Source organism: Daucus carota, chromosome 6 (assembly GCF_001625215.2).
Source record: "Daucus carota subsp. sativus chromosome 6, DH1 v3.0, whole genome shotgun sequence".
NCBI classification, from domain to species: domain Eukaryota; kingdom Viridiplantae; phylum Streptophyta; class Magnoliopsida; order Apiales; family Apiaceae; genus Daucus; species Daucus carota.
The window spans coordinates 5,845,098-5,870,377 of NC_030386.2; the positions used below are offsets into that span (position 1 = coordinate 5,845,098).

Consider the following 25,280-nt stretch of genomic DNA (forward strand, 5'->3'; position numbering starts at 1 on the left):
ATGATTTTATAACAAAATAATAATCATCCAGAATTATTCTATTGTGGAATCAGTTTCAAAAATAAACTTTTTTCTTCAAATTTGAGTGTTAAATTATTTATAATAGATTTATGTTATAGTATTCTCAACTTCTTATAAGTATGTTTTGACTTTTTACACAAACAGTACAAATAAGTGCTTGCAACGTATAGATCAAGAAGCCGGGTCTTTAAGTCCAGAACAAACACCCCTTAGGATTGCTAGGCTTCGACGGCTACATCCCTGATAAGGGAAGCCTGGGGTGAACATCTAGGGTTCATTTGTACAGATTTTCATGATAATAAATAGAGGTAGATATGTAAATTAATTTAAGATGGGTGCACTATTTACCTAGTATATTCTTGTTTCTAACACAGGATACGCCCATGTAAATTTCTGGGTTAGATGGTTTGCACAAATGGAAGGCGTACGCATGAGTAGGGTGGGCTACGACTGATTAGGTTTCTCTTGTATTCAACACTTCAAGGAAATGGGGTAGTTGTTGTGCTATAAAATTCCTATGAACTTATTTAATAGCTCATTATCTTACTTGGGCTTGGTTGGAGTGTTTGGTGAAGGATTTAGGGTTTCAACACTAGAAGGGTGAATTCTGGAGGATGCATATGAAGGGCTTCAAGCCTGCAATGAAGGCCTTGTGAAGGCTTCAATGTGGTTAGCATTTCATCTGAAAGCATTACGGGGGTTACCCCTCAGTTGCGGTTTTCATTATGCGAAACCCTAATTTACGATTGCTAAAACTTCCTTTTGAGAGTTGCATGTTGGTAATAAAGACCCTGGGAAGGCTTCTGTATGGATGGGGCTTTATTTGGATGCATTAAAAGGGACAAGAGGTTATTTGTAATAGGGGCTGCCAATATGTAAAGTCTACATTACAACTGTCAAGACTTCAACTATAGGGTTACTGCCGCTAGACTGACAGACTCCTGCTCGAACTCTTATACCTATATTTTAGGAGCAATAATTAAAGAAGGATTAAGAGTTTATTCACTGGTATTTGTCTATTCAATTAAGATAAATATCATGGATATGGAGATAATTAATACATATATACAAATCACTTGGATTTATTCGGATTTTACATGGAATATGAAGGCTTCAAGTGGTATACTTGAAGTAATCATCATGGGATAAGACCTTTATCCCACCTAATTTAATTGCAAAGGTTTAGACTTACAACTTCTACACTCTAGAAAGGACGTGTAACTTCTGTGACTATTAAAAAATCGAGCCGGGCTTATGGTTCGGTTCCAGTTATTGGTTAAAACCGAACAGAAAAAAATCGAACGAACTGATTATTTAAATAATTATATATATAATCTATAAAAAAATCAAATAGTATGTTACATTTGGCTGTAAGATTTAGAGGTATACATGAAATAATTTTAGAAAATTTCTGAATTTTGCATATGAATGTCTCTTGGCAGTAAGCATACATTGACAGACCGTTCCAGTGAGTTGTGAATGGTATATGAATCCATATATTCGGTAATATACTACTCCCTCCGTTTCAAATTACATGTCCACTTAAAAAATTCACATGGTTTATGAAAAGTGGATTTTGAGAAAAAAGATGTGTATTAAGGCATTAATTGAACTTAATATGTGGTATATGGTTGATCTTGGAAATATAAATTTGAAATATGCGAAGGAGAGTTGATTTTGGAAATATAAATTTACATTGAAAGTTGAAGTGGACAAGTATTTTGAAACAATATTTTTTTTCTAAGGTGGACATGTACATTTTGAAACGGAGGTGTTATACCCAAAAATCACTATGAAGACCCGGCTCATAAAAGAATATCATGATGGGCTCAAGATTGGACCAAGCCTAAACTAGCCATGTCAGTCAGAAGGGACCACTACAAGAAGATTGGGCGCGCCAAGTTGTAGCCTACAGAGGAAGATCGTCATTTGAAGGACAGAAGATGACATATTTTACCTAGGGGGACGCCCTTGGGTATGTATATATCATACTGTTAATTTGTCGAAGACTCTACTTTGTAGTCTGAAGAGTTGCCCTCCTTAGGAGATAGAGAATAAAGATTAGAGGAGACCTTGCTCTGTAGTCTGACGAGTTGTCATTGTCAGGGAGCTTGTGGAACCTTCTCAAAGACACGCCCTGGAAGGCTCTATCTCTGTAGTCTGGCGGGTTGTCCCTGTCGGGGAGTAGAGAAGCGTCCTTGCATTTGGGGTAAGCCTTGGATGCTCGAGAGTCTACAAGGCCAAAGACTAGGCCTCATCGTATTGGGCCCCTTTCAGGAGGAAGACGGCAGAAGAGGAAACCTAATCTAATTAGGTTTCTTAGGAGAAAGAACTACGTACAGGCCAGTGAATAGAGTACGTAGGGACATCGTGGGTATAGGCAATTCTTGGGAACGAGAGGTGACAAGGCTGTCGCGTGCCTATCAAATAATAAAATATCTAACAAACCTCCTAACTATGTAGTAGGGTAAGTCAGAGTCGATCCCACAGAGACAAACGTATCAAACACTAGTTATTCTCGATTCAATCCAACTAACCAAGTAGCACAATAAAATATTGAGAGATTATCAAACTAATACTATTAAAATCTAGAAAATAATCAAATAAAAAATATCCAGAATCAAGTATCCCCACTAGCATGAATCAATGCAATTATGATTTTCTCCCCCAATTAATCAGATAAATTACCCAAGAGGAAAGATGCGCCCTATAAAATACCAATAACCTCTTCCGAGTATTAATGGCTTCTCTAAAATACAATCAAGCCTATTTCCATGGTATCATGCAGTTTAGAGACATTAAACACAGCATCCTAACTTCCAAACAATTCCTTCTACCTATTTCCATGGAGAAGTTCATGTCCTTATTGGATAAATCACAACCATCTAAATCCAACTTCCGATGGTAGATAGATATCGGTTCAAACAATACACATAATCACGTCTGACCTGTAATTGTTATTCAGCACAACTCAATAAGCAAGAGCAAATAACCTTATCGACCGAAGATCATCAAAAATCATGCATCAACCACAACTAGGGTTCAACTCAACTCTAGAATAAAATCTACTCTAGCATAATAGATATAAAAGAAAATAAAGATGGATTATACAATGGATTCTTCAACCTCCAAGTCTTGAAGAAGAAGAGACAAAAGTGTTTTAAACCTAACCTAATTATACAATATCATTCTCTTTTCTATCCTCTAATGTCTATCTCTATAAATATATATGATTTTAATGCTTACAAGGAAATACAAATCAGTTTCCCAAACGGAATTGGTTTCTCCAAGGAAAATTCGCAGCAGATTATTCTGTCCTGTTTCTGTAGGGAGTCACAGTGAAAATCACAGCAACAATGTATAGAGCAGTTATATTATATAAACAAGAGTAGGCCAACGAAACCACAACAATATAGCATGCACGAAGATCGTATATACAATAATCAGTGACTGATAAATTACGAGAAAAGAAGAGAAAGGCGCACCTTACACCGTCACTAGAATTAGTATAAAGAACAGCTGAGTCGCCTAGCCCTTCGATGAAGACTAGACTGTTCTTGAAGTGATTATTGCCCCACTACGCTGTGATGGGTAGTCGCAATATCGCTCCCAGGATAAAACAGCACAGACCGAACCGCTCACAGACACGAGTACGATCAACAGCGATCAACACCTCAGTTCGCCCGAGAACATTATGTATATGTGTATATATCGGAGCAGAGGGTGAGAGAGTAAGAGAGAAGAATGAGAATGGTGTTTTTTTTTCCCGTGCTACAACTCAAGTGTCGAGGCTCACTATTTATAGTGAGGCCAAGGCACCAACACACCGTCCAGATTCATCTGTCCAGGTTCAATGAATCTGTATCTGTCAGACATTCTGACCAGATTCATTTGTCCAGGTTCAATGAATCTGTATCTGTCAGACATTCTGACCAGATTCATTTGTCCAGGTTCAATGAATCTGTATCTGTCAGATATACTGACCAGATTCATTTGTCCAGGTTCAATGAATCAGTATCTGTCAGATATATTGACCAGATTCATTTGTCCAGGTTCAATGAATCTGTATCTATCAGATATACTGACCAGATTCATTTGTCCAGATTAAATGAATCACATTCTCATTTCAAGCTCTTTCAAGCCACTGTATTCAACTCTATTTCTCAATGGATTTCACTAAGAAAATGTCCCGGAAATTACATCAAGAACATATTAAAAAAATATGCTTTAAACTTTCCATTTTCTAACAATCCCCCACAAATCCATATAGATATGCATATTAGTCCTCATCATGACTTGTTTTTCAGAGTAGGTACCCTTCCGGGTTTGAACCCTCCTAAGTCCCCTACTTCGATGGCTACCGGATATAGATGGATTGTTTCACCTTGAATCTCTATCCGTTGGGTGTAACCACACTCCATAGACGACGACAAGTCAAAGGCTATGGTGCCGATCTACGGCTTTGAGACATTAATGGTCGTGTCTCGATCCTGTTCGTCGAATGTTTCAAGGAATAACCCTTTCCTCTAATTGCGACCTCACAATTACATTCGCTTAGCTGGGCATCTCCAGAGATGTACTGCAACCATCTCGTCAAATGACTTGACCCCATTCAGAGTTCTAAAACTCTTGCTATACTTGCAGTGTCAGTACCTTTTAGGTTTGCAGGGGATAGACTCAGATGCATGAGTATCTACATTGTAGTTAAAGGTACTACCGATCCACCCTTACAGCTTGTTTACCACATTGAATACACTTTGAGGGATCTCCTCTCAGATGTATTGGGTTCCCGCTGTAGATGAATCATGATGGGTTATCAGTCCCATCCCCAACCTTGACTTAAGGACAACAGCATGCTCAAGCCCTTTAGTCAGTGGATCAGCTATGTTATCTTGAGTTCCAATGAACTCAATAGCAATAGTCCGATCAGACACCAAACCCCTTATAGACTTAAGTCTAACTTGGATGTGTCTCTTTGTTTTAGCATTATACTTGACACTTCTGATCTTGTCGATAGTTGTACGGCTATCACAATGAACAGAAATTGCCGGTAGCGGACGACTTACTACAGGTAACACAGACATGAGTCCATGCAACCATTCAGCCTCCGTACCCGTGGCATCCAATGCACACAACTCGGCCTCAAACGTAGACCGAGTTACTATAGTCTGTCTAGTCGACTTCCAGGATACTGCTCCACCCGCAAGGGTAAACAGATATCCAGTCACTCCATTGGAACCAGACTTCTTAGCTATCCAACTTGCATCACTATATCCCTCAAGCACACTCGGATATCTCCTGTAGTGCAACCCAAGATATATGGTGCCTTTCAGATATCTAAGTACTCTATCTAGAGCATCCCAATGAGTTCTGTTTGGACAGCTTGTATATCTTGCTAACTTAGACACAGAATATGTTATATCTGGTCTAGTACCATTAGCAAGATATTGCAAACTACCAATAATCTGAGAATATCTTAACTGAGACACAGGTACACCTGAAGCATTCTTGATAAGAGCAACTTTTGGATCATATGGTGTACTAGCAATTCTACAATTTGAATAACCATACTTCTCAAGTATAGATTTCTCTATATAATGAGATTGTGACAAGGTTATTCCCTCAGTTGACTGAGTCAACTTGAGTCCAAGAATCACATTCGCCTCACCCATGTCCTTCATTTCAAAGTGTTTTTTCAAGAAATTCTTTGTCTCGTTAATAATCTCAATATTGGTTCCAAACAGTAGTATATCATCCACATACAAGCACAACACAATATGTTCATTTCCTTTAACCTTATAGTAGACACACTTGTCATTATCATTAACTATAAAATCAAAAGTCAAAACAGTGTCATCAAACTTTTTGTGCCAGTCTCTAGGTGCTTGTTTCAAGCCGTAGATGGATTTGACTAACTTACATACTTTGCTCTCATTGCCAGATGCAACAAATCCCTCAGGCTGATCCATATAAATCTCTTCTTCAAGATCACCATGAAGAAAAGCTGTCTTTACATCCATTTGATGGATGATAAGACCATGTACGGAAGCCAATGCTACAAGCATTCGGATCGTTGTCAATCTTGCAACAGGAGAGTATGTATCGAAGTAGTCAATACCTTCTCTTTGCCTAAAACCCTTAGCAACCAATCTGGCTTTATACTTATCTATTGAGCCATCTGGTTTCATCTTCCTTTTGAAGATCCACCTACATCCTATAGTAGAACACCCAGGAGGGAGGTCAACCAACTCCCATGTTCCGTTAGAAACAATAGAGTCAATTTCACTCTTCACAGCGCCTTTCCAGTGCCTAGATTCCGAAGAATCCATGGCTTGTCGGAAAGTCAAAGGTTCGTCTTCGACATTGTAAGTGATAAAATCACTTCCAAAGTCCTTAACTACCTTTGCACGCTTGCTCCTTCTAGGTTCCTCAACTTCATTAGGAGTAGAGCTACTAGTAGGATCTGCCCCCACATTTGTCATCTTTTCCACATGATCGGGAATAGAACTAGATGTGTGAGTAGGATCAACACTAGAAGAACTTTGAGGTATACCAGTCTTCATAGGGAAGACATCCTCAAAGAATGTTGCATCACGAAACTCAACTATCGTGTTTGCCACTATACCATCTATGTCAGATTTTAATACTAAAAATCTCATAGCTGTAGTGGTTTCGAGATAGCCCAGAAAGATACAATCAACAGTTTTCGGCCCTAGTTTCTTTCTCTTGTGTTCAGGGACAAGTACCTTCGCAAGGCACCCCCACACACGAAGATACTTTAGACTAGTTTTCCTGCCTTTCCATAATTCGTAAGGTGTCTTGTCCATATGTTTCAGAGGGACTCTATTCAGAATATGGCAAGCCGTATTCAGAGCCTCCCCCCACATGTACTTGGGCAACCCCGAATTAATCAACATACTGTTAATCATATCTTTAAAAGTTCTGTTCTTTCGTTCTGCCACCCCATTAGACTCAGGTGTATAAGGTGGAGTCACCTCATGAATTATACCATTGCTCTTGCAAAATTCATTAAAGGTGTTTCCCGTATATTCACCACCTCTATCAGATCTCAAACGTTTAAGTACTTTACCAGTTTGTGTTTCAACTTCAGTTTTAAATCTAATGAATTTTTCAAGTGCTTCATCTTTATGTTTAAGAAAATAAACATAACAATATCTACTACAATCATCTATAAAGGTAATGAAATATCTACAGTGTTCCTTAGTCAACACACCACCAAATTCACATATGTCCGAGTGCACTAAATCTAACAAGTCAGAATCCCTAACCACACTATGAAAAGGTTTCCTTGTTAGTTTAGCTGTCACACATACTTGACATTTAGTTTTCTTATCAATGGCATGCTTTGGAATCAACTCTAAGTTCATCATATTCTTTAGAGCACCAAAATTTAAATGACCAAGCCTAGAGTGCCACAAATCGGATGATTCAATATTATTAACAGAAGGAGAAGCAATATCATTAATAAAACCGCCTAAAACAGGCTCCACATTTATTAAAAACAAGCCGTCTGACAAGTAGCCCTTGCCAAAAAACACACCAGTCTGAGTAATAACTACTTTATTACACTTTAAAGAAAGTTCAAAGCCATTTTTAACTAAACAACTTCCACTAATAATATTTCTACGAATCTCGGGAACATGATGCACTCTAGTAAGGGATAGAACACGCCCTGAAGCAAACTTCAGGTCCACGTTTCCTATTCCACGAACTTGAGCCGCACTAGCATTCCCCATCGTCACTGTCATCCCATGAGCCTGTTGATAAGATACAAACAGAGTAATATCAGCACAAATGTGCACATTAGCTCCCGTATCAATCAACCACTCATTAGACAGATAAGTGGAAAATAGTTCAGGGTTGTACTTAACATACCCGTCATTGGTTTCAGAAGCAACAGCCTCACCAACAACCATGTTAAGCACAGGCCCATCAGTGGTTCCAAGCACAGTATTTGCTTGTGCTACCACCTCAGCTTTCTTTGCTTTCTTTACAGGACAGTCCTTACTCCAATGACCAACCTGTCCACAAGACCAACATGGTTTGTTGGCCTTTGATTTCTTAGCCTTGCCCTTGTCAGTTTTGGGCTTAGTGTTCACCTTCTTAGCGACAGACTTTCTTTTCTGTCCCACAGTCACTACATTGACCTTCGAGCTACCAGATTCAGTTGGCATCACATGTCCCTGTTTGGACTTGTGCTGCTCCTGCACAGAGATGTCCAGCATCAGGCTAGTCCAAGTGATCTCTCCCTTCTGCCTTTTCAGGGAGAGTGCAAACTCTTCCCAAGACTTAGGGAGTTTTTCAATCACAGACATAACCAAAAACTTTTCAGGAAGGTCCATTCCGGACTCCTTCAAAGCATGCACCAACGTCTCAAACTCATGCACCTGCTCAGTCATGGATTTTGTATCCACCAGTTTGAAGTCCAGGAACTTAGCCACAGAATACTTTTCCAACCCTTGCGAGTCAGTATTGTGTGTCTGATCAAGTTTTTCCCACAAGGTCTTAGCAGTGTAGGAGTCAGATGAGTAAACATCGAACAGAATGTTCGTTAAGGCTGCTAGAATAGCAGCCCTAGCCACCCCATCCTTTTCCTCCCACATAGCATAGGCCTTAAGGGTTTCAGCCTTTTCCTGTACCACAACTGGTTTCTCATACTGCAACACCGGCCATAGACCCTTAACCGTAAGCCACAGTTTCATCTTTTTCTGCCAGCGAGAAAAAGAAACTCCCCCACCGAATTTATCAGGAATACCTGATAAATCAATGGGCTGTGGAAAACGATACGTAGTCCAATCGATGTTACTAGTAACACCAGACCCAGAACCAGCACCACCACCAACAACAGAATCCGCAATCTCATTAACCATCTTGCTTACTACACAATATAACAGATAATCACTTCAAGATTGTAGGGAGTCACAGTGAAAATCACAGCAACAATGTATAGAGCAGTTATATTATATAAACAAGAGTAGGCCAACGAAACCACAACAATATAGCATGCACGAAGATCGTATATACAATAATCAGTGACTGATAAATTACGAGAAAAGAAGAGAAAGGCGCACCTTACACCGTCACTAGAATTAGTATAAAGAACAGCTGAGTCGCCTAGCCCTTCGATGAAGACTAGACTGTTCTTGAAGTGATTATTGCCCCACTACGCTGTGATGGGTAGTCGCAATATCGCTCCCAGGATAAAACAGCACAGACCGAACCGCTCACAGACACGAGTACGATCAACAGCGATCAACACCTCAGTTCGCCCGAGAACATTATGTATATGTGTATATATCGGAGCAGAGGGTGAGAGAGTAAGAGAGAAGAATGAGAATGGTGTTTTTTTTTCCCGTGCTACAACTCAAGTGTCGAGGCTCACTATTTATAGTGAGGCCAAGGCACCAACACACCGTCCAGATTCATCTGTCCAGGTTCAATGAATCTGTATCTGTCAGACATTCTGACCAGATTCATTTGTCCAGGTTCAATGAATCTGTATCTGTCAGACATTCTGACCAGATTCATTTGTCCAGGTTCAATGAATCTGTATCTGTCAGATATACTGACCAGATTCATTTGTCCAGGTTCAATGAATCAGTATCTGTCAGATATATTGACCAGATTCATTTGTCCAGGTTCAATGAATCTGTATCTATCAGATATACTGACCAGATTCATTTGTCCAGATTAAATGAATCACATTCTCATTTCAAGCTCTTTCAAGCCACTGTATTCAACTCTATTTCTCAATGGATTTCACTAAGAAAATGTCCCGGAAATTACATCAAGAACATATTAAAAAAATATGCTTTAAACTTTCCATTTTCTAACAGTTTCTGGGCTGATTCTGTTGGATTTTGGATATTGGACCATCTCTGAATTAAAGAAAATTCTCTAAGCTTCGCGTGGGCTGTAAGATCACCCAATTCTGACTTCTAGAACTCAAGATATGACCCAAACAGCGAGTCAAGTGCAAGTAATCCAGCAAATCCGAATTTCCTTCTAATTAATCTCCAAATTAAGCTATTTATTCCAATTCCTTCAAAGTTTAGGAACTCCTTGCATCCTACAATAAAACATTAAAATCTATTAAATAAATATCCAATTACATGCAAAATATAATTAAATATGTGAATAAAATCATCTAGAATATATGTAAATATATATTCTATCAAGAGGCCAGTGAATGGATCCCCTAGTTTTTTTCGCGATCTTGAACCCTATGCCTACGATCTCAGCCACATCCAGAAACACATCATCACCACCTCCTATTCCGACAAACAATTGTCGTGATAAATCTTGATTCACGGCGAGAACCTCATTTTTGTTAACAAACTAGATTTCTCCAACTAGATTTCTCCGTTAACAGGAGGGAGTAAACATTTTCCACAGATCACATGGTCACTGTTTATCGATCATTGTGCCTTGTCTCACTTGTTTTTAAGGTAAATGTTGGTTGTAAGAAAATCTATGCCACACAGTACTGGGGAGTTGTTTTAGTATTCAGCAATATTTCCAGGTTTACAAGGTCTTTTCTCGAAGCAAATGCAGCCACCCTGATGTCAAAAGAAAAGGGAACCATCTCCAATACCAGTGATAGAATCTGCAACAATATTCATGACTTAGCAACTTTTTTATTTTTATCGGTTTTGAAATTAAAACCGAACCGATTATAATTGAACTGGATTTTTTTAACCGAATCCGAACCGGCAGTTGCGGTTTTTAATTTTAAAAACCGAAGATATATGATTGCGGGTTCCGGTTTTGTCCAAAAATCGAGCCAAACCGGCTAATACTCTCCCTAGTATTCGATATTTTCACAACAACAACAAATCAACAGTACCAAAATTAAATTTTTATTAAGTTAAATCGTGAATAAATTAAATTGACAACAAATAAATAACAAAAATTAATATTTTTTATTACTATAAGTTAAGACGTGAATGATGTTTAATATTTATGTCTTAAGTATTAGTTGTTTAACATTTTACCTGGACGGGATTGATTTACCCGAATTCTGTGTTTATTCTCAATGTTTATATTATATTATATAAGAACAATGAGCAAAAATATCAACTACACATCTAAATAATTAAATTATGTAAGATGCATATAATCGAATTTTTAATAATATTTTCGATTGAACTATATAATATAATATAAATTTTTGTTAGAAAGCATTATAATGGGGCCACAACAAAAGAGTAATATTCGAAAACTTGAGTGAAGTCTTTGATTTAAAATTGCATGAAGCTGGTTCCTGAGATTTTAAATTACATAATGTTAGAAAGCATTATGATATGTTTTATATGTACATTTGTGAGTTTTATCTTCCTAAAGCTGTGAATGACGTCCCTGATTGCGAAGCCTTTCCAAACCATTGTTCTGAAAGCATCTTCAAGCCATTATCACGAACCTCGCAGAACTTGTACGGCCACCCTTGCGGTTCAACTGGTGTGACTCCGAGCCCTGGAGTCCGATCTTGAGAGTTAGGACTCACACTTTCAGTCCAATCCGGAACATAAGCGGAAACCCTTCTTTTAAACTTGGCCTTAAACTCAGGCCACGCCTGAAACTTATAGTGATTAACCACAACATTTCTTATATCAAGTTTGATCATTGCGTAACCTTGTTTCAAATGAAAATGATGAACCACATTAACCAAAGAATCATCCACCGCGTCCAATAAAACAATAGACTTGTGACGATTCTCCATGGCTTTCCTACAATTGTAGCCTTGTAATACGCCTTGAGATGGATGAGACTCGTGACCAGAAGGCCCGAATTCATGACATCCAATAATGACCTCCCCCACCCGCGGTGTGAGCTTGGAGTCCGTCTGGTTGGGTAACAACGACTTGATGAGCATCGACGATGAGGAGGACGAGGAGGAGGCGGAATACACAAACTCATCGACATCAACGAACATCATCCATTTACAAGTATTTCTATTGTGAATTGCACAATGTGAGAAGCCAGCTTCTTGCGTTTTAGGCCACTGCCAGAACTTCGTGCTAATGTTATACCCTTGCTCAACAAGCTCTCCCACCACTCGATAAAATTCATCTTCACTGGCGTTATCATACAGTATGAACTTATCGACTCCGATTTTCGAATGGTAAATTATCCACTCTCTCAAGAACTTAGCAACGTTATAGACCATAGTGCAGGCGCATAATAGTGATTTGGGCTCTGATTTTGCTACCACAACATTTGAAGCTTCTGCGTAAGCTATTGAAGGAATCACTCGTTTACTTGCACCGCAAAATTCGAGAGATACTTTGATTAAACGAGAGGATAACGACGTTAAATCCGGGAGTTGACAGCGGAACACTTCTTGAGCTGACGTGGTAACGGCTGTTCTAACGGCGTTAGCCACGTCATCACCAAACACGCAATTCAACTCCCATGGGTCCCAGTTTTTGCCTTGCCGCTTGTTCACGCCTTTGGCGAATACAACCACGTCGATTTCAGTAAACATGGCTTCGTACACCAGGTAATTCCACCGTAGCATCTCCGCCGGAGACTGAATCGTCGCCGGTAACAAACCGGCCGGGGATTTGATCAGAACAGGCTCCGGAAAAGGACTCCTCCGTCGAAGCTTAACAGGAAGCTCGCAAGTGAAGGTCTTCCGCTCCGGTCGACCGGAAGCACGCGCCGGCGAGACTTCATTGTGAGGAAACAAACAGAAAAAGTCATCGGAAACGGGAGTGATTTCCGGGGAAACAACCACCAAAACCTGCCACGCTGGAAGCAGAACAGAGTAAGTAGGAATAGTAGACGTTGGAGATAGGGTCGAATCAGAGGTTTTAATAGAGAGCTGTTGCTGATGAAAGTGGCGATTGTAATTCGGGGAGAGCCGAACAAAATTGTCGTCGGAGATTGAAGACCGGAAAATATTGTGATATATTGAACCTAAAAATAAGACGGAGGCGATCAAATAAAGGAGACTTGATCGGAGCTTTCGGGACATCGCTCACAAATTCCAAGCCTATCGATTCAAATCAATCACTATTCGCCGTTGCCGCCGCGGGATGCCTCTCTTTTCTCCCTCTATATGTAACATAAACAAACTAAATCGATTTGGTTTTTATGTCGGATTCCGAATTCTTTAATCATTTGGATAGTTACAAGTGTGTCAACCGTTGTATCTTATTATTATCGGTTTTTCTATGGTGTGCCCATGGGCACACACTAAGCACCAAAAATAATTAAGATTACATAATAATTTCAGCAAAAAAAAAGATTACATAATAATAATAAGGTATATTAATATCTAACTATAACATATAATTTGTATTTTATATAGTTATTATTTTCAATCAAAAAAAATATATTTTTTGTTGAGTCTTATTGTTATTGTGTTTTAAATCAACAGATATAGATTTTGTAAATACTACTTATAACTCGTCCAATGCACGAAATCTTTTCAGTTATTTTAGAATTTTTATTTTATTATATTTAAAATGATGAAAAAAAATAATTAAATTATCAACAATAACTATATAAAAATAAAAATAAAATATCAAATAATATTTTTTTGTAAGTTAGAACTAATTGTGCACTAAACTCTTGTCTGGTCCTCAATCACTTCTTATTTTTTATCTTTGATTTCGCGAATGTTTCGTCGTATATTTTGTTCACGACATCATTTTTTACAATCACTTCTTTGTTGATCATTTATGTATCTTTGACATATTTTTTATGAAATATTATATGTTTTTTTTATCTCTTAAACACATTCATATTTTAATATTAATAAAATTTTATATAATGATTTTAGGGAGATAAGAAGGAAAGTTGGTGAGTGGTGTAGAATGTTTTATGTTGAAGATGATGGACAGTTTTTTTTGAAACATATTCATAACTTCTTACTTAGGTTTGACGAAGAAAGATGCTCATTCAAAGTTACACGCAAGCAATTACACCAAACCAACCGCAAGCAATGTGAAATCGAAACAAAAGTAATAACAAAAGAAAATGACTACATTTGTTTCCTATAAGATAATTCGCAATAGATTTTGGGGCCGTTTGTGTGAGTTTAAAATAAGTGCTTCTTTCTTAAAATAATTAAGTGGAGTAAAAGTTAGAAGCAAGATAAGACTTATAAGTGATTAAAGTGTTTGGGAAATAAGTAGAACCCCTGAAATAAAAGTTGGCATTCCTAACTTTTTACAAATGCTTCTTAACTTATTACACAAGCGGTACGAATAAATGTCCCTAACTTATAATCAAGAAGCTGGACTTATAAGTCCTAAACAAACACCCCTTTGTTTTACATCTCTTTCTGCAGGCTGTATGTGTGTTATTACTTGTTCTTACTTATAAACATTGTTGTGAGCCGGCGGCTGTTTCGAGTTTCAATTATAGTGTTTGTTATCACGTTTTTGTCTTTTGCAAGAAACCCAAGCTGCAAATATTTTTCATGTGACATAAAATTAAGCTCTTCTCAATTATTACTAAAATATAATTATAATTATTATAATAAATTTGAAATTAGTGGTCCTTTTGGATTTAAGTGAACCGCATGATGATAGGAAAACTCTAACTACTACAATAATGTAACTATAATTCTTCTTAATCTTTAATTATAAATCTTGAGTATCGGGAATAAATGGTTTGACACGTATTTAAAGAATTTATTATATATAATTTTATAGAATATTTAATTGTTTTAAATAAAGTGTTTAACATTTAAATATTTATCAAAAAGTTCAAAAAATAAGTTTTAAATTATATTTTTATTATAAATATGTGTCAAGGAATAAAATAAATTGTGAGAAAAATGAACGAGACAACTGGAATATCGTGTTCATACTTATAAAATTTCAATGAGGATATACAATTCATTAGTCTCTTTTGAGAGGTGTTAACCTGTTAAGAGCAACTCCAGCAGCTTCCCTATTTCATGTCCTAAGTCCAATTATAAGAAATGTGACATAAATCAGTGCTCCAGCAGTGTCTTAGAGGTGCCTTAAATCACTAGGATCCTCCTCCCATGCCTTATTAATAAGGCACCACTAGCCATGCCTTATTTGATTTCTTTAATAAAAAAATCATTTCTCTCTCTTATTGTAACTTATTTTCTCTCTCTTCCTTCCATCTTTTATCAATTTCTTTCCAAATTTATTATTATAATAATAATAAGGAATGAATTATAAGGATCATTGTTGGAGTTGAAATACAAAATCTTGTCCTAAATCATTAGGATTCAATATTTTATAATATTTATAAGGAAGACACTAAGACACTGCTGGAGATGCTCTAACATAGGTGAATCTGCTCTTAGAAAAACAAACAGAATTATAATATAAATGATCATATTTTACAGGAAATTTGTCTAATATTTTAAATTTTGAATTTTTAGATATTTATTTGCGGATATATTATCTCATCTCAAATTTAACAAATTTATTATCTTTTAAAATATATAATCAATTAAATTGACAAAATATTATCTTGACCTCTTCCTCAACTACTATTCGACCTCCCCGTCAACTTCTCAAACCAGACTAACTCTTCCGTCTCGGCCTCTTTCGCTACCACCCTATGTAATTCCGACGATAACTCCGTCGCCAGCCCGAACCTCCGCAATGTTTACATCTCTCACGAATAACTCCTCTCCGTCATCTCTTTACCATCGTTTGCATCTCTGTAACGCAGTGCTTCAAACTCAGAACTACCTCTCTCTCAGCTATCCAATCAAACTCCGCTCACCACCGTAACAGCCCACACGGCCACCCGTCAATTAACCTTTATCCCTCCGTACGTGGCATGGCCGCCCAAAACTAATACCATCAGCCCTGTTCAATCCCAATCAACTGCCATCACCTCCGATCGAGCCTCACAACCGCCGATTGCAAGTTTCAAACCTACCGCCCTCCTTCTTCAGCCACCCAGTTGTGATTTTGGGATAATTTTTAATTAATTTTGTGATGATTTTTAGTTGATTTTGTGATTTCTTTTGTGTTATTAATACCGACCCGGCAGGGACACCATCTTCGCAATTTGTAACCACGTGCAGCTTATCATGCAAATAAATATATGTATTGACAGATTTTTTTAAAGCAACATTTGTAATTGCAATTGTAATTGTTGATCATATTTTTGTAAATATTTTTTTATAGATAATATTTTTGCAATTTGTTTTAAAAAATGATAGTATTTTTTTATTTTCTTTAATTTGAATATTTATGCAAAACCCCTTATTTTATATCATATCTATACTGAATTTGTAATATACTTATGTTACTAATTCTATCATAATCTAAATTATTTTAATTTTATTTGTATTTGAAGGATATATTATCCAAATGATATACTCAATATTTATTAACTTTCTTAAAACTAGTAATTAGTACCAATGAAAATTTATAAAACTTATGTCACATATGATAAAATAAATTAAGTGTAAGATAATCAATTATCTGAATCACAATAAAAATTATTTATACATGTGTTGGGGCCGTGCAAAAATAATATCGACCTACTTACGATGCACCGTTTGACTAAATTTTAAAATAATATTTTCTTAAAATAAAGAAATAGATCATAAATAATAAATAGGTTTGGATTTAATGCAAGTATTTGGATTTGTAAGTTGTTTTTATAATTTTATTTGGAATTTTTTATTATTTAATAAATAGAATATTACGAAAAGATAGTAAAGAGAGAAAAGGAAAAAAAAATCATAAAGAAAAATAATTTCAACTCTTCCAGCATCATACTTCTCTTTTCAACATTTCTTAGAAGAACTTCTCTTCCTTACCCAGATAGACGAAAAGCAAAGCATATTATTTTACTAAATAAGTATAAACGTTAAATAAAATATGATCATATATGATATATATGATCGTCGGTTCTTCTAGTGACTGCTTCTTCTACTGACCTGTGGCAGCCAATATTGTATATTCCTTGCTTTTGTTTATGGTCAAAGACCAGCAACACAAACTTCATATTTACTATTATTAACAGACTTTCTTGATCATGACATCTAGGTTTTAAAGCTAATTGTTAGGTATCACTTCCAAATCATCAATATTAATCTCCCAGCTTGCCTTCTCAATTTGTTGTGGGCTCATAAGCAGAATATTATTGTTAACTATATGTATGCTTAATGATTCTAAAAAAGACAAAAAAAAAAAAGAACATCCTATTCTAAGTCACTTTTAATAAGAAGACGAGATCGAAAAATGAGTATGGCCCAACTCTCTCTTCTTTTTCTAGCCGTCGTAGGAGATTTCATCAATTTTCACCGATCAAAAGTTCAGAATCAATTAATTTCTTTTCACTTCTTGTTTTTTAATAATACTCTCCACCGAATCTGGTCCCAGATGTTAAATCTACTCGATTTTCAGGATTTTGATTCGGTGATAAATCAATTGGAATGAGTCAATGACGAGTTAAGCGACTGCGATTCAGTTTTAATAATATCTAGTGTCAACATAAATTTATATTCGGTAAGGTAATGATCGTGTGAATTAACCCTATAATAACGGTACGAGTTCAAAATCTTTTGTCTTGTCATATATATCCTTTGTTATTGGTTATATATTTCATAATTGAATTTTTTGATTCGTTTATAACTAGATATATAATACTTTTATTGTAAATTGTGTTTTCGACTTGTTGTATATTTAGTTTTCATTATTGTGCTTATTTGAAGGAAGTGTCGTAGTTGATGGCTTTTTGATCATATATTGTGATTTTTTTTGGTCGTTTATTAATAATTGTGTCATTTTGATGACTTTGTTTCGGTTCCTAGCATATTCTTTTGTACTTGATTCTTTCTTTTTTTCCTCCAATTTTTCTCTCACTCTATATATTTTTTTCTTTCCGTAGATTTTTGTCTTTCATCTGGGTTTTCTTTTCAGTTATTAAAGTGTTATTGACTAAGTTTTCAGGGACATCTCTGCATGACCTTTGATAAGTCGATAGACTTTTTTGGATGAAAGTTCAACTTTCTTCGTAGTTCCGTGGATTTTGTTTTTCTTTCGAGTGTTTTTTTCCATACATCAAAATTTTTATTTAATTTCTTGTGCGACATTTCGACATGCCCTCTTATTGAATGAAATTTATTCATGTATGAAAGAAGCTCTTCCGATCCTTTCGGTATTGTATTTTGGTATAATTCACTGACGTGAAAGTTTTATGACAAAAAAAAAGGAAAAAGAAAAATGAGGACGGGATCAAAGAATGGAGATGCAATTTACAAAAATGAACCAACTTCAATATTATGGTTGTTTGGCTTAACTTAAAAAATACATTTTATTTAAGATAAAGAACAAGATTATAAGTGATAAACCTGACATGTAAGTTATTAAATGTGTTTGGATAATTTTACTTATAAGTCAATTAAGTGTTTGATGATTTAAATTTATAAATAAAAATATATTATAATAAACGAAATTCTATCAATAAATAAAATTTATTACATATTAAAAATTTCACAATAAAATGCAAATCACTAAAAAGTCCAAAGGCGGTCGGCTTCTGACTTCAACAGCTCAAAATAAGCACTTCGACTTCTTTTGTCATACCGTCCAAAAGTCAAACTGGACAATAGGACTCTGTTTTTTCTGGGGCTGATCGCGGTTCGGTTTGGTTCGGGTTAGAGGTAGAACCGGAACCAAACCATACATTACCGGTTTTTTTTAAATTTCTAACCAACCTGTGACCCGCAAACCAATTAACCCGGACCATGCGGTGCGGTTTTTGATGGTTCGGTTTAACGGGTTGATCGGTTTATGACTAAGACTTATAATCAAAAAATGAGGATTCATGAATAATACTAGAAATTATCATTTTGTTTCCATTACAAATTGTTGTCCAAAAAAATGCATAAACTTGAATAATTAAAGAGTAGTGCCACAATTTAATTGAAAACTTCTTCAACAAATAGTTCGAAAATAATAGAAATGCAGACTTTAGCATCCAACCACGACCCCGACATCAGCATATCAGCAACAACCTTAACGTAATTCCTGCCACAAAAAATAAAATTTTTAGTCACATCTCAGAGTATATATCCCAAATGCAACGAAAACTTGCAGCAAATTGCTAAAAAAAACTGCATAAAACAGCTGCACAAATTCAGAGAAAAATGCTTCAAAAGTTTACAGCAATTTGAGGAAAAACTGCTGCAAAATCTGCATAAAACTGCTACAGAGAGCTGAATAAAACTATTGCAATAATCTGCCTAAAAACTGCTGCAGAAATCTGCTGAAAAACTGCTCAGAAATCTGCAGAAAACTGCAGAAAACTGCAGTAAAAAACTACTTAAAAGTGCAAAAAACTGCTGCAGAAAATATTTATAAAAACTGCATAAATCTAGAAAAAACTGCTTCATAAATTTGAAGAAATCTGCGTAAAAACTGTTGCAAAATCTGCATAAAACTGCTATAGAAATCTGCATAGAACTGCTGCAGAAATCTGCAGTAAAAAAACTGCTTAAAAGTGCAGAAAACTGCTGCACAAATCTGCAGAAAATCGTTAAATAACGCAGAAAGCTGTGGACAAAAATGTGTGAAAGTATAACAGAAAAATTTAGATCATATAAGCAATGGAGGACATACCTGATTAGCATTGAAACCCACTCTGTTGCCACTTGCTCCCAGAACTAAATTGTTAAAATCTGTATTGTATTACAATCAATTATAAAGCTTATTAGAGTTAGTTAATAATGATCAGAACTAGCAAGCATATTGTAAAACAGAATGTACATATGGAACTTACCACTTCTAATTTTTCCACATCATCAATATTCTCTTCTACCGAAGGAAGTGGAGCAGCTCGAATCCAGTCCTGACCACAAATTAGAGCCTCTACCACTTTAGGAGTCAAAGAACTCCTAAATGAGTCAAGAACTCTTCCACCAACACTGAAAGCAGATTCCGATGCAACCGTGGAAACAGGAATCGCAAGCACATCTTTAGCAATAAGAGAAAGAACTGGAAATTTTGTGATGTTTACTGTTGATGGAGGAATTTGGTAATTAACAAAGATGAGGTTCATGGCCGGAATCAAGATCTGTGACGGTGGTTTTACCTGCCGGAGTGTGGTGGTTGTGTGTTTTAAGGGGTGGCTGAGATTAGGGTTTTGAGTTGCCTCCTTGTGCTCTCAACTCATGATCCCTATATTTATAGGGGATCAAGCCATACGTAGTTCTATTGAACCAAGACTCCTAGTTTGATCAGGACTAGGCCTCTTGGGGATAAGACCAACCTTAAGCCGGTGACTTATCACTTAGAGTTCTACTCTAGTTAGAATTAAGCCTTGAGGCCAACTACCTTAGGCTCCTAGTCCAAGTACATCACGGATACGGAATTATCTCCACTACGAGAGATAACACTAACCGCTACCTTTCGTAGCATGGAAGAGACGTCTAGTAGAGCCGTGACCAATTTCTTGAGGTGTAGGGACGCGTCCTTACCCCCTAGTGAAGGTTCTCACTAAGAGGTAAGACCATTGAGGAGCCAAATTACACGATCGTCTCAATCCCCCAATGAGGGCTATCTCACCAGAATACAGGATCCAGACATGTGATCGGCCTTCATGTCACCCCGGAGGGCCTTTAACAATCATGATCACCTCAAGCCCCCGCACGAGGGCAACCCGCCAGATAACAGGATTGAGGATTATAGATCATGCCCGGATGAAGCTGATAACTACTAGATGAGCCCGACACTAGTCTTCATGTCCCTCGGAAGGGTCGGTCTTCGTATCCCTCCGAAGCACTACGCCATAAGTGCTCATACGCAACGCTTATTCCTAGTGTTGCATGGAAAGTATTGCAATAGACCCTTGGTTTTCTATGCAACAGAACTCAAACGGCGTTGCATTATAGGAGTTTGTAGTGTGACAGTCCGAGAATCCGGGGGCCTGGATTCTGACGTCACCACATAAAACCCATTTTTAAACACTTTTGAAAACCTGTATTTTTTTTTTTTTTTTTTATGATAATCAAATCCAAGAATTTAAAACTTGAAAACATTTAATAAAAGATTTGAAAGAGAACACAAATCAAATGATTTCAAAACCTGAATTTCAAACTTGAAAGCCATAATAAGAGAATTTCAAACTTGAAAGCCATAATAAGAGAATTTCAAGAGAACATTTAAACTTTAATAAATGATTCGAAAGAGACATTTCAACCCCCTAAAAGCAACAGGATCGCATCCAGGTTACAGTATTGAAATTAGAATCACTAATTATTACACCACATCTCTTACCAAATCAGATCATCTCCGATAAGAAGAATCACTGCCAATCTATTCCAGCTATGACTTACATCTGAATTTCCATAGCTCAACTCTAGCTTGCACCAACCTCATCAACTTTCCTGAACACTCCTCGACCACTGGATTCTCAACTCTGTCTCCTCGCCTAGCATTAGCCTTATTCACAATCTCAATCAATCATCTCATCTTTAAGCCTTTCTGAAATGGTTAGAAAGGAATAGCAAGGGTGAGCAACAATGCTCAGCAAGTAATAATAAACAATGATAGTTCTGAAATGATATAATAGAAGTTCACGAGTTCAAGATATAAGAGGATTCAACCTGAGTTCATGAGTTCATGGTATTGTATAGAATGATTTACAATACCTTGCAGCATTGAGAAATTCAATCTTTCCAAAGAATTATTGAATTGGACTATCACATTTTAATTAAAACCAAGGTTAGGCAGCTGATCAGTTCCGCACTAACCCCGAGCAGGCCCCGCCATGCTCTATCACTGGATCCAAGGCACTCATTGGCCTAACATGACCACGAATCTGGTACACAGGTTTATATAAAAACAATAATCCAATTCTCTAATTCAATTCAAGAAGCCAATGTAAATCAACAGAACATCATCATAAATATCATCAACAACTGAATAATTCCAAATCAAACTTTGATAATGATCTATTCATAAATTATGATCCATCATTTCATAAATCATAGTTCAGGAAATCCTCAACTATTCAGTATCCTCCATTATCGGCTAAGCAACTGAATTTAGCCTGCTAAACCAGCATGACAATGGCGGGTTGAATAATCAAGAAGATCCCAATTCATTCAAAGCTCTAACTATCACTGAGCAACACATGCTTCAATGACAATCTGAACTTCGAATTAATTTGTAAAACGGAAATTCTTTAGAAACTTGAAGATTAGAAAGAATGGGTCAGAATACTTGCACTTTCGAACATTGAAAAGAAAGGTATGAATACTTGAAACATATACCAAAGGAATGGATCAGAATATTTGCAATATATCCAAGAGAAAGGTTTAGGATACTTGCCTTAAATCTGACTCCAGTCTCACATCTCAATCTCATCTTTCCACTTTCACAATCTATGCATATCATAGTCTCTAGACCATCTCTGGCTATACTCTATCTACCGTACATCTTTGCTTCCTCGGTTCATCCCTTATTCGCCTTGCAATACCATTTCGACTTCCTGACGTCTTCGAGCGTACACGTCTCGTCCAAATCCTTTACGAGAATAAGATAATACTATAGTCACTAAACAATATATCGCATATACATATCACGTATACCGATACCCACTTATATACCCCTTTAAACCTATCACATATCACTTAACACATAATCATGCTTTGACTCTAACATATAGTCAAGTCATATTCCACATAACATGTTACAAATCAATTATCATATAGATCCTATCGATAATCTGACATCGTCTCGTCTATTTATTAGACTATCCTCCGGTCAACCTACTCTCAATCAACAACCAATCAACCAATTTCAATTCCTATAATCCATATGTTCTTATCCAATATCAGTCAAGTCATGACACCATGTCATTCAAATCATTTATCCTGTATATAATATCAAGAATAAACATATATATCACGTAATCATCAATTAATAGCAATCAAATAACATATAATCACATTTTGCACACTTAACAAAAATTATTCACATTCTCGACTTCATCATAATATTATGTCATATCAAACTAGCCTTTATAAGCTTTCATCTCTCTTTCGTTTCACTTGATTCCGACTTACGGATCAAAAGTTATGACCAAAACCGTTTTCTGACTCCGCTCTCAACATATAATACCTTACACCGATAGCAGACAACACATTAAACATTAAGTCTCCCATCCCAATTGATGTCAAGTCAAGTCTTGGGTTAAAAATGATTTTTCGGGAATTTTCTGGAATTTTTAAACATTTTTCGGAATTAAAATCGATAAAAGAATCACTTTTCGAATAAATAATCAAGTCCCAAATACTTGAAATTGGACTTGAAATCATTCATAAACAATTATCGAGCCTTGAAAATAACTTGGAAAAATATTTCAAAACTCGAAACTATTTTTCGGAAATTTTTAAATCAAAAAGGATAATTAAATCTAAATAATTAATCAATTAAAATCAATTAATAATTAATTAAAATAATTAATCAATTAATATTTAAATTAATTGACCAATTAAAATAATTAATTACTAATTAAAATTAATTAATAAACTAATTTAGATTTATTTTTGAATAAAAAAAATAATTAAAAACTATTTTTGGAATCAAAATAATTAAATAAAAACAATTTTTGAAAATTAAAATCAAAAGGTTTAAAGTGTAAAGTTTTGAAAACTTTCAGCCAGGGTCAAAACTGTAACGTTCAGAAGTTACAGGGGCTGTTTTGTAAGATTTAAAACCTTAATACTAAAACTTCATCATCTTTGTAACATTGGTGACCAAACAGCAATTTGCCGTCGGCCACCCCACTAACTCGCCGGAAAACGATTATCCGGCGTCCTCCACTCCCCATAAACTCTAGGTAACTTCTTTACACTACCAGGAACATCACCATGCCCTCGTATTCAACAGATCACGCAAGGATTGGCCGGAAAAAGCTTGAAAAATCAAGCCGCCGTCGAGTTCTTCATGAACTCCGGCGAGGCTGATTACGGCTCCTCCATTCAATCCGACACGACCAATAAGTTCCTCTTAACACACCCTATTCATTGATATCAACTATACATACCCAGATTCAACCGTTTACAAAGCCCCAAAATCCAATTGAAAACATTCATAACCTCCCAAGAACATTCAAGAACAAGCTTCGATAATCAAACCCCTTTTTCTATATGATTCCGAACTCCAAATTCAACATATAATATACCAAAACGATGAGAAAAACACGCTCTACAACATGGAATCATCAAAACATTCAAAAAATCACGTATTCAAAAATTCATAATTTAAATCATATAAATTCGAAATTAAAAAGCTTAATTAGCAAAAACCTGTCGATTCTGCACTGAAACCACTGATAGTAATAGATTCTATGCGTCGATAGCTTCGTTTTGACTATTCATACGCCTCCATCGGATTCCAATAACACCTCCAAATCCTCGTTTGATTACGAAGAACACGAAGAACGCAGCTCGGTTTCTCTCGGTATTCGTGAGAAGAAACTGGTGAAATGATTTCTACGGTGAAAATAAGCTCTAGAAAGGTCTATTTATATTTACAAATAATTGGTACCCCTTTGGATCGTATATGACATGAAAATACGTATTTAATAGCTTTATATTAATAAAGCGGGGTCCAATCGGTACTGGTTTTCAAGATAATCATCAAAACGGGGCTTTTTAATCAGTCATTAGTATGCGGGTCCCACTGCAATTATTACAAGATAAGGATGAATCAAAATATCTAGTTTCACGTTTATCGAGACAACCAGATAATTATCAACAATTAAAATACCCGGAAAAACTCCGCCGGACCGATTACGGGGAAAACCGTACTCCGGATCGAAAAAGTCAAAACACGAAAAGTGTCCGGAATATTCAAATTAGGCTAAAGGTGAGTTTTGTTGAAACTTCTGGGAAGAAAATTTGCTACCTCGTTACGAGTGGACGGTTTTATGGAAATCAAATAATTAATAAATAAATATAAATATACGCAATTAAATCCGTAAATCGATTATAAAATCGTCTAACATTCCATAAATCGATATGAAAATATCCAAATAAACTATATTTTCTCCTGAGCATATAGAAATTGAAATCTCTCAAATACGAACACATATGAGCAGTTAACGCAATAAACCCGATAATATAAAATTCACAAAAATTCATATATTAATCATATAATACTCATAATTAACCATAATTAATTAACCCACAAATCCACCAATACCACTTAATCACATAACACATATATTCACATAATATTCATACAGAATTTTCAAAACAATATATGAAAATC

The 25,280-nt window shown here is 36.0% G+C and overlaps 1 protein-coding gene and 1 long non-coding RNA gene across 2 annotated transcripts; both read right to left on the reverse strand.

Moving 5' to 3' along the window:
* Positions 1 to 11,253: 11,253 nt before the first annotated feature.
* Positions 11,254 to 13,170, reverse strand: LOC108226514 (glycosyltransferase family 92 protein Os08g0121900). The gene has a single exon (XM_017401480.2). It carries the CDS (start codon positions 13,016 to 13,018, stop codon positions 11,372 to 11,374), a length of 1,647 nt encoding a protein of 548 aa, XP_017256969.1. The 5' UTR covers positions 13,019 to 13,170; the 3' UTR covers positions 11,254 to 11,371.
* Positions 13,171 to 18,808: 5,638 nt separating this feature from the next.
* Positions 18,809 to 24,773, reverse strand: LOC108226969 (uncharacterized). The gene is made up of 5 exons (XR_010284062.1): positions 24,314 to 24,773; positions 22,332 to 22,526; positions 19,780 to 21,482; positions 19,620 to 19,678; positions 18,809 to 19,028 (listed from the first exon to the last, which is right to left on the reverse strand). It is a non-coding gene; the product is annotated as an uncharacterized LOC108226969 (long non-coding RNA).
* Between the last annotated feature and the right edge of the window lie 507 nt (positions 24,774 to 25,280).

What these genes read in the sequence shown, in the direction of transcription:
- LOC108226514 (XM_017401480.2), bottom strand. Translation starts at nt 13,018, where the DNA reads ATGTCCCGAAAGCTCCGATCAAGTCTCCTTTATTTGATCGCCTCCGTC.